This window comes from Condylostylus longicornis, unplaced genomic scaffold (assembly GCF_029603195.1).
Source record: "Condylostylus longicornis isolate FDR11 unplaced genomic scaffold, ASM2960319v2 ptg000016l, whole genome shotgun sequence".
In the NCBI taxonomy this organism is placed as follows: Eukaryota; Metazoa; Arthropoda; class Insecta; order Diptera; family Dolichopodidae; genus Condylostylus; species Condylostylus longicornis.
Genome location: NW_026577985.1, coordinates 1,359,532 through 1,374,711, shown reverse-complemented (window position 1 = coordinate 1,374,711; position 15,180 = coordinate 1,359,532). Strand labels below are relative to the sequence as shown.

Here is a 15,180-nt window from a genome sequence, read left to right as displayed (position 1 = left end):
TTATCGTAATAAGCTGAATTTCAGCTGTTTCTATCTTGAATTCATCATTATGTTTTATACTTTCTTTTATTAGTATTGCACTACATCCTCTCGGCTGATTGCTGAGATGTACTGCTTGATCGCAATTAGAATCTTTTATGTTAAGGCCGTATTTTATGTCAAATGAGCCACCGACAGCAAACAAATATCTATATTTCTCATTTTGAGAAAAATCTCTAGTACTTGTTTCTTATTAATTACATTAACATTCCAAGTTACTATACGTATTTAAAAACTTACTTAAAACTAGCTAAGCGACTCAATGAAATTATTTTTTTGGTTAACCTATAAGAATTATAATACATGTGACCATAATTATTATTAAGTCATGGATAATGGTACTTAACCTTAGTAATATTCTGCTTTAATTTAAAAATGTCCGTCGATCAGTTTTCACGCTAACTCAAAAACCATTTGAGAAAACACTATCAAACTTTTGCAAATAGATTCTTTTCCGCCAAGAGGGGCTGCTATTGTAACTGAACCAATTCGGACATTTCGTCAATTAATGACAATTAACATTTTTTACGATGTTCTTATTGGATCTTAATAGCACTTACGATTCCTTGTAATTGATTATAATCACATGAAAGGCATATTACCTTTGGTATTGAGTTTGTAACCGCTTGAAGGGAATCGTCTGCGGTATAAACATGTACATAAACACTATCAAACCTTCTCAAATAAGTTCTTTTCTGCCAAGACGGCCGCTATTGAAATTCAACCAATTTCGAGAACGAATTTGGATACCTTTGGGTAGCTGTTATATAACTCGAAAAGCTTATTTTGAATATTCGGAAAAATAATGAAGGTAGATGCATGAGACTTGACAGTCATGTTTCTAATTGCAGCTCAATTATATCCTTGAAGTTTTTTAAGAAGGTCCGGGTAGGTACTATAGGATTGCAAAACGTAATATGAATGAGCTGTAAAATATAGCTGAGACTAATTCCTGAAATTTTTCCGAAAATCTTAAAAACTTGTCTTAAAATTTTAGAGTAACTATCATGCAACCATAAAAGCTAATTTTAAATGGTCAAAGTGCATGGTATAACGCAGCCGAATTAGGACGACTGAAACGCTTTAACTTGTTTGAATCTTCATTTCCTTTTTATTTTCATAGTTTGTTGAGCTTAAAGAATAGATGAAATTGTCGCTCAATACTTATAAAAATTCCAATATTCGGCAATTCTAGGATATATGTAGATATTGCTTAAGGCAGTGATTCTCACATTGGTTTGATCCAAGTTTGGGTTTTTGGATGCTTTTTAAAATTTAAGTAAATATTTTATTTAATAGGGTTTTTAAAATTACACTTTTAATCCACTACATTCTCCACCAGATCACCACATAAATTCCGTAATTTTTCGATAGTTTTTGATAAAAGCATCTGTACAAAACGACATATTAGTGATATTAATTTTATATTTTAAAAAAAATTAGTAGGATTACAGCTTGCACTAGGCAAGCTGTAATCCTACTTGTAAAAAAACACTGTTAATGGCTACAATAACGGAACAATTTCAACTTTCATATAAACATTTCTGAGTTCGACCCGGTGACGTGGAGTATGTACATACCATTACTTAGTTTTAGTAAAGAAGAGATAAGAAATAGCGGACTCAATTTTATGATAAAATAAAAAATTACAAAATTCGAGTCAGGCTATTAATGGTCTTACCATGAAATTGTTGTCTTTTAAAATGTGACTATAATGAATTGCGAACTTAGTAGCAATTTAACCACTTATAAGAAAATTTAATGAAGATTAACAGACAAATTGTAGTTGTAAAATCTTCTATAAACCAATGATTAAGTTGGCAAAAATAAAATTGCCTGCAAAAATTTCAGATTCTTTTTTTAGCACTTTTCCAAAAAAATTTTGAAAAAAAGTGCTTATTAGTTTCACTCTGTCCGTCCGTCCGTCCGTCCGTCCGTCTGTCCGTGTGTCTGTTTACAAAACTTCTACACCCTTGAAGATAGAAAGCTGAAATTTTGTATGTACATAGATCTTTACTAGAAACTTATTTCCGTAGAACAAAATTTTTACCTATCTCCCCCCCTCTAGAAGTTATACCCCCCCAAAAGCCCTAAAATTGGCCTTTTTTAACTATTTGTTGCAATGAAAACATAAGCATTTTTGAAATTTTGCAAACGCATAAAGGCAGCGGCTTGCTTCAAACAAAATGGCCGTTCAAATTTACCGTTATCTAAAGTCTTTTTTTTCCAAATTTTTGATTTCGTTTTTCTTCTAGACCCCAGCCTGTGGAAGCTTGAAATTTTAGGGGCTTATACACATTAACAAATAGTTCATTTCGTTAGAAGAAAATTTTTTTCCATCTCCACCCCCTCTCAACTTATCGCCTCTTCAAATTTGTAAAATTTGAATTTTTGACACCTTATATTTCCGAAACCACAAGCTTTTTCAAATTTCTATAAACATAAAAAGCTAGCGGTAAATTCCGTGACATTAAAAAATATAATTATTTTTCTTAACTCACACAATTAACCCTTAAAATCGAGCATTATGTTAACCCCTCTTTATATTAATTTTTGCTTTATTTCAAAGATTGCATGAATGCATCATCCTAAATATATGCAATCCTGGAAATAGTTAAATATGAATGAAAATAATTTTAATAGTGCGGTAGGTATGCATAGACTGTATTTAAAAGCAGAATTTTCACTTGTTGAAGGGAAAAGTGCTACAATACAAACCATTGGTTTGACCCAACTTTATTCTAATTACGTTTCTTAAATTATATTTACCCTTACAAATTTCCTATATTCTGCAGTATAATATAAAAGCCATAATAAACACAACTTCTTCAATATAACTATTTTTGAGTACTTTAGTTTTGTCTTTTTTGTCTTAAACTCAAAAAATTTTAAATTGCAAAATGATTTTTTTTTAATATTTACTTTATTTGTTATTATAGATAAAAATGAGTTTAACCACATTAAGTAGAAAATTTAAATATCAAAATACACTTTACAACATAATTTTATACTATTATTTGTGAATAAAAAATTCTTTTTAAATGTGGTTATCTTGTTTGTTGCAAAAATTTTTATAACTTATTACAATTCCACTTTAATTTAGCATACCAATTACAAAATATTATCATCGTTTTATAATGAAAGTTGATAATATAGTTTTTTCTTTGATCATGTCAATTTACTTTGCTTTTCTTTATCCATTCGTAAAAAGAGTTAAAAAACTATTTAAAGCTAACTTTCAATTCCATTAAAATTCCTTCAATTATGATAATTGACTTTCGCATTTTAGTTTCGCGTCGGTTTGTTCTTCTTTCAATACTACTCTATTTTAATATTAGAACAACAATGATTATTGTTGCAAATAATATACATAAGTAATAATTCATTTACTACATCTTGCATTACCCGTAATTAAAGTATGGCAAAAAACTCTAAATTAATAAAGCAGATTTCCTCACGAACCCAATTTAAATCTTACTTCTGAAAAACTTAACAAAATCAAAAGAATGAAGCTCTTTAATATTTGTTCTTATACCTGAAGGTACCTACTCTATAAAATACCGCATTTAAACGTAACCATGTTCATATGTAACTTATAGGAACACAAATAATAAAATGTATAATTTGGTAAAATTTTACTAAGTGCATCTTTGTACAAAAGCAAAAGTTTCAGTTAAGTTGGGAAGAACTTATAATAAAGTTGGGTCAAACCAATGGTTTGTATTGTAGCACTTTTCCCTTCAACAAGTGAAAATTCTGCTTTTAAATACAATCTATTTATACCTACCACACTATTAAAATTATTTTCATTCATATACAAAGATATTTCTAAGATTGCATATATTTAGGATGAACGATTTATGCAGTCTTTGAAATAAAGCAAAAATTAATATAAAGAGGGGTTAACATAATGCTTGATTTTAAGGATTAATTGTGTGAGTTAAGAAAAATAATTATATTTTTTAATGTCATGGAATTTACCGTTAGCTTCTTGTGTTTATAGAAATTTGAAAAAGCTTGCGATTTCGGAAATATAAGGTGTCAAAAATTCAAATTTTACGAATTTCAACAGGCGATAACTTGAGAGGGGGTGGAGATGGAAAAAAATTTTCTTCTAACGAAATAAACTATTTGATAATGTCTAAAAGCCCCTAAAATTTCAAGCTTCTACAGGCTGGGGTCTAGAAGAAAAACGAAATCAAAAATTTGAAAAAAAAAAGACTTCAGATAACGGTAAATTTGAACGGCCATTTTGTTTTTCTTAAGTTTAGCTATAGTGTACCACGCTAGGGGAAGCAAGCCGCTGCCTTTCTGCGTTTGCAAAATTTCAAAGATGCTTATGGTTTCATTGCAACAAATAGTTAAAAAAGACCATTTTTAGTGTTTTGGGGGGGTATAACTTCTAGAGGGGAAGAGATAGGTAAAAATTTTGTTCTACGGAAATAAGTTTCTAGTAAAGATCTATGTACATATAAAATTTCAGCTTTCTATCTTCAAGGGTGTAGAAGTTTTGTAAACAGACACACGGACGGACGGACGGACGGACAGAGTGAAACTAATAAGCACTTTTTTTCAAAATTTTTTTGGAAAAGTGCTAAAAAGTACGTGTGCCAATTTTTGTACAGTTTTTTATACCCTGCACCTTCTTAATTTACTTTGGTATGGAGTTTGTAACCACTTAAATGTGTCCTTTCCTGTATAGGTATAGATATATATATATAAATATTTTTGCTCAGCATACTATTCTGCGTTGATTTACACATAATAATGCAATTGACGAATAATGCAATCGACACCAAATTTTTGCAATTTTTGTGCCAACGACGGCTGCTATTGTAATAGGACCAACTCGAATAACGGATTCGGGTAGCTGCCAGAGAACTCCAAAAGGAAATTTAAAATATTTTAAAAAATATTAAAGCTAGATTCATGAAACTCGACAATCGTGTCAGCAAATCTAATTTAAGATCAAATATAACCCTGAAGCTTAGGTGAAATTGCTTGACAGGTTTCAGTAATTGCCAAATACCTGCAAAAATAGTTTGTAAAGTTCAAGAGAACGTTGTAAAAATATGTAAAAATTACAAATGTGATTATACTCGTATCTATTACAAATGTATATATTTAAGAATAACGATTGCTTTTAATTTCTCGTTTGATTTTGGAGTGCGAAGAATAACAATATTTTGCTTTAATTACATCAGCGAAAAATTTTGCGTTGATTTGGACATGTCCATCCGGTTTTTTTGAATATTTTAAAAACTAAAAGTGACATTAGTATCAAATTTTGCAAAGGAGCGTCCAGTTACATTTTACATATGTTTTGAAAATTTTGTTGGAATGGCTGCACTGGTTCGGGTACAACTAAAAATGTTAATTCTATGTATTCGGAAAAGTAACACAACTACATTCGTGAAACTTGATAGTCTTGTGCGCAATCGTATGTCACATATATCTTTGAAGTTTGGTTGGAATGACTTGACAGATTCGGCTAACTGCCATACAACTCCAAAAGCATATTTTAATTATTTGGGAAAATAATATAGTTAGATTCATAAACTTGGCAGTCGTGTGTCCAATTTCGGGTCACATAATATATCCCTGAAGTTTTGATGGAATGAGTTGACAGGTTTGGGTAGCTGTCATACAACTCAAAAACCAAATTTTAAATATTCAGTAAAATAATAAAGTTAGACTCATGAAACTTGGCAGTTGTATGTCCAATACTTGGCAGTTTGTATAGTACTTCCAACAATGAAAACTTTTTCTAGATAATTCAAAAACAACTTTTTAAACTCAGATTGTCGAAGTGCACGGAAGGCTTATACCAACTGAAACGCTTCTACTTGTTATTAGTTTGTTTAATTTTAAAGAAAAGCAATTCAAAAGTTGCGATTTCTTTAAATCTTAAATTCGGGTAGAGCTTGCCGTTTTTCGTCTGCAGAGAGAAGGTGCTAAGTGGAATATGTGACACATTAAATTTTATTAATTCAAAAGTATGTAGAAGATAAGGCATGTAAAAGTAAGAATAAGCATGTAATAAATTTGCAGAAATTATTTTCTTGCATTTAGAAAGAAGATAGAAAGCTTTCTTTTGAAATACAGAAAGAGATTTTTTTTATTTTGTATTCTCTTGGAAACGATAAGTTTATCGATAGTTTCGTAACGCCACTTGCAGTATAATAACGCACCTTGCTGCTGTAAAGACCTCTATTTAAATTGTGAAGAATAATACAATAGTGGTATGAACATGATAGTGTAATTATAACTAAACATGGAATGAACAAAACAAGAATATGAATAATATTATTTGAAAAAATTAGACTTATTTTTATTATGTAATAAATATTTTTCTTTTATTAACCTTTCATTCTTTATTTTATCGATAAAAAATCTTTTATTGTTTTGAAATTTTTGAATTTGTCATATGCTTAGTAATTTGAGATATTTTAGAATATTATTAAAATTACTGTATACATTGAAACATTTATACCAAGAACACGCCTTTGTAAAAGCTGAGTCAAATTCGGTATTCAAACGACATGTTGTGTATTTAACTTCAACTTTGGTATAGATAGTAGCAAGGTTTTTCTCTTATTCATCTTATTCATTTCAGAGAAGAAATATTAAGAATATAGTGAAATTCAATGACAGCTTCACTTAACTTCACGTCTTCACGAAATATTTAGAATGAAATAAAAGAACATAGAAATATAATAGAATTTTTCAATTTCACTGAAGTAATAAATTAATGTGCGTAGCAAAATAATGTTATGGAATTCATAAAATTCAAAACGATATTCCGTTCTTGCCAATTTTTTAAAATTTATTAATTGCCAAGAATTAATGTTTATTTGACGATAGTATTATATCGAATTCAAAACCGTCGATAGTTTCGATAGTTGAAAACTATCGATAGTATCGATAATACCATCGATGTATTTACAACTCCAACCTATCATACAACTCCGAAAGCTAATTTTAAATATTAAAAAGAATAATAGAGTTAGATTCATGAAATATTACAGTTGTGTGTTCAGTTATAGGTCACATTTATTCTTGGAGTCCAACACAACTCCAAAACAAAAATTTAAATATTTGGAAAAATATCAAAGCTAGATTAATGAAAGTTGGCAATTGTGTGTCCCATTATAGGTCAGACATATCCGTGAAGTGTTTATAGGGTGGTTTGGCAGGTTCGAGTAATAGATATACAATAATAAAAGCTAATTCTATAGATATTCCCAAAACAAATTTTTAAACTCGGATGGTCGAGGTGCATAGTATAATTCGGTCGGTTTACACACACTGAAACCGCTATCGCATTTAACCACAAGAAATATATTTTTATAAAAGCAATCCTTATTTAAATTAAAAGCTAAATCATTGAGACCAAAATTTTGTTACTTTTTTGCATAATCACATTATTTTACAGTTTTATTTTGAATTTTATTTTCAATTTTAATAATTTTAATTTGTTTTAGTGCCATTCAGGTACATATAAAATGTTTACCAAAGTGGTTTAAATTTTTTTCTTAGCAATTCAAAAGATATTAAAAGATGTAATCAACTAGAAATATAAAACTTAAATCGTGATCAAAATACAAAGAAAGGATTTCATATTTTTCCCTTCGTTTGAAGGGAAGCTTTCAAAACATAACAGTAACTAAAGCAGAATTTGCCATTAGCTGCTTATCCGTTATAACTTTTTACAAATTATTTGTTTTTTTTTTTATTATAATTTCACCTCTTTTTTGTTGAGAAAATTGTGATGAAAATATAATGGAAAATGGTAATTGGATTTAAAAATTCGAACTATACTGCAAAATAGTTAAAGAGTAAATATGAAATACCATTTATTGAAAATCCCACAAATAAAATATTTTTGAAATCAAGAACTATTGCATAAAACTATTTTTCATACACTTATAAAGATGATCAGATAATCAATGTAGTATATTTCTTTTTATTATCTGTAGAAAGCAGACAAACTATAAATGCAAAGTGAAAATTTCATCTAATTATCGAAAAAGTAAAGTCGAAACAAGGCATACAAATAAGGCTTTAAGTTCAGTTGAATAAGGAAAGAGTTGATTACATATTTAATTGCATAAAACTTTTTTTCATTGCAATCAAAATAGCGGAACTTAATGAAGAATTCAATATGCAAAAGAATATGATATGTAGATATGTAAAATCGTTGAACAAAGTCAACAAATACGAAATGAATTTTAACTTGGAAAGGGTTAAAGCGAATTGATATTTTCACATAATAACACTAATTTGTAAATTACATTATTAAAACAGATTAAATTTGAAAAAAAATACTAACCATGTGGCTACAATAATCTGGTCGAATTTATTAAAGCGTAAAACTAACGGGGGGGGGAGGAAATGGGGGAAGCAAGCAAAAACTGCTGATATGTGACCAGTCATATCAGCCTAGCCTCTGCTCCTCAACGCCAAAGCTCACCATCACGAGGTCCCTCCTGTAAAACTGAGTAACCCATCCGAAAGATCCGGTAGCCAACCCGGATGGTGTAGATTGGGTCAGCAAACAAACGAGCGCGGCGGCTTCTGCAAATGCAGAAGTTAGTAGCGTCTGTTCAAATAGTTGGCGGCTACAAACAGCGTCTGTACCCTGAAATGGCGCCTGAATTATGGAAGGAAAACTATACAAACCCTTCAGAAGGATACGGGAAGCCACTGAAGTAATAATCTCCCTAGAAATATCATATGAATAAAAGCAATCATGAACGGCACTCAGTCTCCGGCAAAACGAGGGTCCTAAGAATCCCCGGAGGTAAAACAAAAAATACACTCAATATTGGGCATGGAATGTCAACAGTTTATTTGAAGCTGGAAAATTTGAAAACATAGTTAAAAAAATGCAGCTTCTGAAAATCGATATACTTGGGGTTTGCGAAACGTGGTGGCCAAATTCTGGAGAATGCAGAATAAAAGGTGGAAAGATGTTTTACTCCGGAAACGAATCCACAAATCATAGAAACGGAGTTGGCATTATCGTCGCTGAACATTTAATACCACACGTCACCGAAAACCTTCCACCTTCGGACAGAGTTATGATGTTCAAACTAAACTCCAAACCTATTGCAATAAACATCATACAGGCCTGCGCACAAACAGCAAAGAAACCTGACTAGGAAATATAAAAATTTTACAGCCAAATATCATATCTTCTAAAGCATACGAAATCACATGACATGAACTTTATTTTGGGCGACTTTAATGCAGAGGTTGGAATTGAAGAAACGAGAAACGTAACCGGATCATTTGGATTAGGAAACAGAAATGAGAGAGGGGAACGGCTCGTAGAATTTTGCCAAGAAAAGCGTCTTCAAATAATGAATACTTTGTTTTCACTACCACCACGAAGATTGTATACATGGAAATCTCCACAAGACAATGATGAAAATATTGTACGCAATCAAATTTACTTCATCATCATTAACAGACATTTCAGTTCATTTATGAAAAATGTGAAAACGTATTCTGGTGCAGACGTACCATCGGATCACAACCTTCTCATGGCTAAAATTAACATCAGGCTAGCCAGACCAGAGTTGTGAACCGTCAATTTAAACTTGATTTGGAAAAATTGGAAAATGATTAGATCAAAACCGAATTATCTACAAGGATTACTAGTCAATTAAGGCGTGTTCGAGGCGAAGAAAATATATGGCAATATACAAAAACGATACTTTATGATTCAGCCAAAAACATTTTAGGGACTAAAAAATATGTTGCAAAGCAAAGATGGATGACACCAGAAATCTTACAATTAATGGACCAGAGACAGCTTCGCAAAAGCAAGGATGCTGCAGAATACAAACGTATACAGCAAAAAATTGGTTCTAAAATAAGAAGAGCTAAACAAAATTGACTACAGCGCGAATGTAATGAAATAGAGAGGCTTTAGAATCTTCATGACGATTTTAATCTTCATAAGAAAATTAAAGAAGTGTCTGGAGTTTATAGAAAATAAATGTCGCTACTCTAAAAGATCATCGCGGCCAAATTATTATTGATAGTAACGAAAGAACAAAGCTCTGGGAAGAATATGTGAAAAAACTCTTTGAACACTGTGAACGATCAACTCATCTTCAAATATCCACAGAGCTGTCGGGGCCTCCAATTACTATGGATGAAATCAAAAGTGCTATACGTTCATCTGAAAACAAAAAAGCTGTTGGACCAGACGATATACCTGCCGAAATTAACTGATTGATGAAGATAACTTGGTCTTACTTGAGTGACTATTTAATCACATTTACAACACTGGCATTTTGCCAAGTGATTGGCTAAAATCAACATTTATCACGCTTCCAAAAAAGGCCAATGCCAAAAGTTGTAAGGAACATCGGTTGATAAGTTTAATGAGTCATGCTCTTAAAATCTTCCTTAAAATAATACACACACATCTATATCCAAAATGTGAGGCGTATATGGGAAGAACACAATTCGGCTTCAAACAAGGAACTGGTACACGAGAATCTCTTTTCGCTTTAAAAGTTCTAATTCAAAATTGTCGAGATGTGCAGAAAGATGCGTTTTTTTGTTTTCTAGAATATGAAAAAGCGTTTGATAAGTATGATAAACTTATCGAAATTTGAAAAAATGGATATCGATGAAAAAACAGTACAATGTATTAGAAATATATACTGGAACCAAATCGCCAATGTGAAAACAAAAGATGGTTTGTCAAATAATATCGTTATTAAAAGAGGAGATAGGCAAGGATGCATTTTATCACCACTGCTCTTTAACTTATATGCAGAAACGATATTTGATGGCGCATTACATGATGTAGAAGTAGGTATCAAAGTTAACGGTTCACCAATCAACAACATAAGATATGCCGATGATACCACACTCATGTTAGATAATTGGGCAGACTTGCAGTTTATTGTAAATAAGGTGAACCAACATAGCAAAGAATGTAGTCTAAAACTTAATGTTCAAAAGACCAAGTTCATGATTATAAGCAGGAGTAGAACACCATATCCAACAGCAAGAATAACAATTGAATCTTCAAATTGAGAGAGTATCTAGTTTCAAGTACCTCGATAGTTGCCTACATGAAGATTGGCATTGCGAAAAAGAAATTAGATGTCGAATTGAGATTGCTAGAGATGCTTTCTTTAAGTATCAAAGAATTCTTTGCAATCGAGATATAAATTTAAGCCGCCGCCTACGATTTATGAAATGCTATGTTTGGTCTGTCCTTTTATATGGATCGGAATCATGAACTTTAAAAGTTAGTCATATGAACAAACTCGAGGCGTTTGAAATGTGGATTTTTCGGAAAATGCTGAAGATATCTTGGGTAGATCACATTCCAAATGAAGAGGTTCTAAGAAGAATGCATACAAATCGAGAGCTTTTAACAAATGTGAAAAGAAGAAAGATCTCTTACTTCGGGCATGTGATGAGAAACGACAAATACGAAATTCTTCAACCCATTGCTCAAGGCAAAATAGAAGATAGAAGAGGAGTAGGCAGAAAACAATTATCATGGCTCCATAATATAAGAAATTGGACTGGTATAACAAATGCGGGAGAGTTGATACATCAGGCAACTGATAGAGACAGATTCAAAAAATTAATACTCAGCATCATATGATCGCTAACATCCAGTAGTGGATATGCAGCGCAAGAAGAAGAATTAACAAAGCACTTCAGATATTGTTATATCAAAGACCTTCAACTAAGTCTTAAGCTTTACATGAAAGAGCTTTAAACCACCCAAATAACTAAGTATAGGAAGTACAATATTAAAATACATATATTACAGCACTTTACAGTACCTCAAAGTACTGCAATATATTTTAAATTTCAAGGCTAAAAGTAAAGAATACTTTGGTTAATAAAGCATTGTCAAGAATAAAAAATTTTAAAGCAAATAAATTATAATTTCATTAACGTCATATTGAATAAAAATTTAGATCAAAAACCCAAATGTAATTTTCATAATAAAATAAAAAGTTACTATTGATAGACTTGGAAACATTGCGCTCATTGTATATAATCATTAGTATTCAGCAACCTGTTTCAAAATGACTTATCATATTTCTTGTTAGCACAGGTTTCTTTTTTTGTCCAAAGATCGATATAAGTGATCACAATATGTGTTACGGCAGAAATTATGTAATGTTCCAAGCTGCCAATTCTAATTATAGTTGTTTTGATGTGGGAATTAGTACAAGGTGCTATTTGGTGGAATTTTTTAATAAAATAATAATTATTATGTTTAACTACATTTACGCGGTCTAATCTTTATAATAAAGATTAGACCGCGTATATAATGTTAGTCAAATGTTACTTGAAGCGTCCAGCGCATTGGGCCTACTTGCAAATATGACATTTCGAGTAAATTGCGATTGAAATGTTAAATATTTAATTTTTAAGAAACAACTTAAAAGGCAAAAACAAACTTATGTCAAAATAGAGTGAAAGGAGAAGTAAACTAAGTATTTTGAGAATATAGAACAATCCTATCGGCCATTACAGCTCTATTGGATATAATTACTCATTTTTGAAAAAATATTGGATAGGCCACTAAGGCGCTGAGCGTCTCATTTATTTTCATTAAAGGGTGACAGTAACATCTATGGCATATGTGTGAAAACAATGAAGTTTAAGTACAATTTAATTTAATGACTAAATCATTCGTGATCATAACACAAAATTTTGATTAAAATAAATTTGGAAAAAGGATGCAGAACAAAACAATTTATATGAACTTTTGCATGTTTTTTTAAACATATTTAACACGTTTTTAAAAGAACGAGAGATAGAGAAAAATGTTACACAGGTTAACTTTTAGGTCTTATCGTATCGCATCCACAAAAAAAGCAAAAAACAAAAAAAAAATTAAAACAAAAAATTTCGAGAAGTTTCGGGTTTTCAAAAAAAAAAAAATTCTGACTTTGATGAGTTCTAAACTATTGCTCGAATCAAATTAATTGTAAGGCCGAAAATAAAGAACAATTATTATCAGAATTTATTTATAGGCAGGAAAGGCTTAGGTTTAGGTTGACGCGGCTATCCGAGGATGAACTTAGGCCAATTAGGCCCTCTGTGATACCGCTGGAACTCCATATCCCCACCCTCATGTGATTCGGCCAACTGGTTCTGGCTGATCAAATCCCTGACGCTTATATTTGCCGGTCTGTAACCCGCAAAAAGAAATGCGATCCAAGGAACCTCCGCCTTCCCTGTGCCAAAGCTGGAAATCGGTTCAGCCGAATTTAAAATGCAGGAGTGCGCCGAGCGACTTCCCGAATGCGATCTAGAATTTAAGTCTATAATTTAATAAGAACGGAAAACCATTTATATAGAATTATTTGAAAATTTAAAATGAAAATTTAACTGATGTTAAGACTATAATCGGAAAGTAATCAAAAATATGCATCAGTGCAGCTTCGATGCAAAAAGAAGTTGCTGATACTATACCGATATCAATAAAAATACTAAAATTCAGATTTTTTATCAAAATAACGGTACTTAAAAGTGTTAACGGATTTTTAGGATGATAGTCTATTAAGAAATTGATAGTAGATGATAAATATAGCTTTTAAAATCAATAAAAATAAAAAATAATGACAATTTTTTGGTTTTTTACATTTTATTAGGGCCCTTAAATTCTTGATATAGAAATGGTTTTCGTGCTATATCTTCTGTACCATAAAAAATTTTTCAACACTTTGTGGCTTAAATTAAAGCTGGGGAAAGTGGCCAAAATTCTGTAACAAAAAATTCAAAGTTTCAAAAAATTTTCTAACGAAATTACCTGGTTAGAAAAAACTGAAAAAATAAAAAAGAGGAAAAATTAGATTTTTCCTAAAGTTCGAACGATTGTTATTCCGAAAGTACACAAAATACATAATCAAGCATGATGTTTATTTCAAGCCCTTTATTAGACCTTTCAGAAATTGTTCGTTTGAAGCTCCTATCTTTTTCGGAACGGTAGTTATAATCAAAAAAGCTTAGATAACTAGAAATTTCGTGAAAATTCGTTAAAATTCCTGTATCTCGAAAACCCTTGAGATTGGAAAAATACTAAAGTCAGATTCGTAAAACTTGGCAGTCGTTGAATGGTATACGACAATGAAAGGTGTAGTGTATAATTCAATCGGTTCATACCGACTGAAACGTTTAAACTTGTTTTACTATCTTCTTGGTTTGTTTAAGTCGCATTTAGATCAAAGAATTGCATAGAAATAGCGGAATAAATAAGATATGTGAAACGAAAGCAAACATTTATAAATTTCCTACATCTACTCGTATATCTAGATTTAAGTAATAGTTAACAATAAATGAATTTCCTGAATTTTACTCTTAGTTTAGTTTAGTCTTAAAGTTTACTTTAAGTTTTAGTCTAAAACTTTTAGTTTATAAAAAAAAAAACTTTTTCTTTGGAATTTATTTTAAAGGTACTCTAATAATTACTAATTGCATTTGCCGGAGTTCACAGTAAATTTGAAGTGGCGGAAAAAATATTATTTAAAAATTCAATACTTTATGAAGAGCACATTCATAATTTGATTTTTCTATAAGTTCCTTTGTACAAAAACTAAACTTTTATAAACATCAGAAAATCAATTTCAAGATTTTAAATCATTATCTAATGAAAATAAGAGCGTTTCAGTAATATGCACTTAATGGCTCCCATAAATATTTTTTACACTCCATGAAATATTTTTTATACGTTCATATTTTTTATACTTGAGAGTATCAGGACCTTACAATTGATTTCAGAGTCAACTGGAAAGTACTTCAGTTTTACAGGTCATTGGGGTTAATTAGACAATAACCAGTCTGCAGTTTTTCACACTAAATATGGAAGGTTATTGATATTTATTGTTTATTTTTGTTTGCGCACAATTTGCAGATACATGGATAATTAATTTTATATCAAAATTGTATATTAAGCATTATAATATGAAGTACACTTATTATAGTGACCTGAGCAAGGTTTGAACCACGGGTCCTTCGATTAGAGGACGCGCCATATCCAGTGCTGCGTTGGTCAGATATGGGCCTATTTGTAAATTTTTAAATCTACCAAATATTTTTTTATCATTTTCAAAAAACAAATAGCAGGATTCTAAACAAGTT

At 30.8% G+C, this 15,180-nt stretch overlaps 1 protein-coding gene across 1 annotated transcript; it reads left to right on the top strand.

The window, feature by feature from the left end:
• The first annotated feature begins 9,263 nt into the window (after nucleotides 1-9,263).
• Nucleotides 9,264-10,284, top strand: LOC129605874 (uncharacterized). The gene is made up of 3 exons (XM_055515870.1): nucleotides 9,264-9,479; nucleotides 9,674-9,893; nucleotides 10,064-10,284. Exons 1-3 carry the CDS (start codon nucleotides 9,264-9,266, stop codon nucleotides 10,282-10,284), a joined length of 657 nt encoding a protein of 218 aa, XP_055371845.1.
• The last annotated feature ends 4,896 nt before the right edge of the window (nucleotides 10,285-15,180 follow it).

What these genes read in the sequence shown, in the direction of transcription:
- LOC129605874 (XM_055515870.1), top strand. Translation starts at nt 9,264, where the DNA reads ATGAACTTTATTTTGGGCGACTTTAATGCAGAGGTTGGAATTGAAGAA. An exon ending in AAGACAATGATGAAAATATT is followed by an intron (nt 9,480 to 9,673) that starts GTACGCAATCAA and finishes GAAAATGATTAG; the next exon opens with ATCAAAACCGAATTATCTAC. An exon ending in GGATGCTGCAGAATACAAAC is followed by an intron (nt 9,894 to 10,063) that starts GTATACAGCAAA and finishes CTACTCTAAAAG; the next exon opens with ATCATCGCGGCCAAATTATT.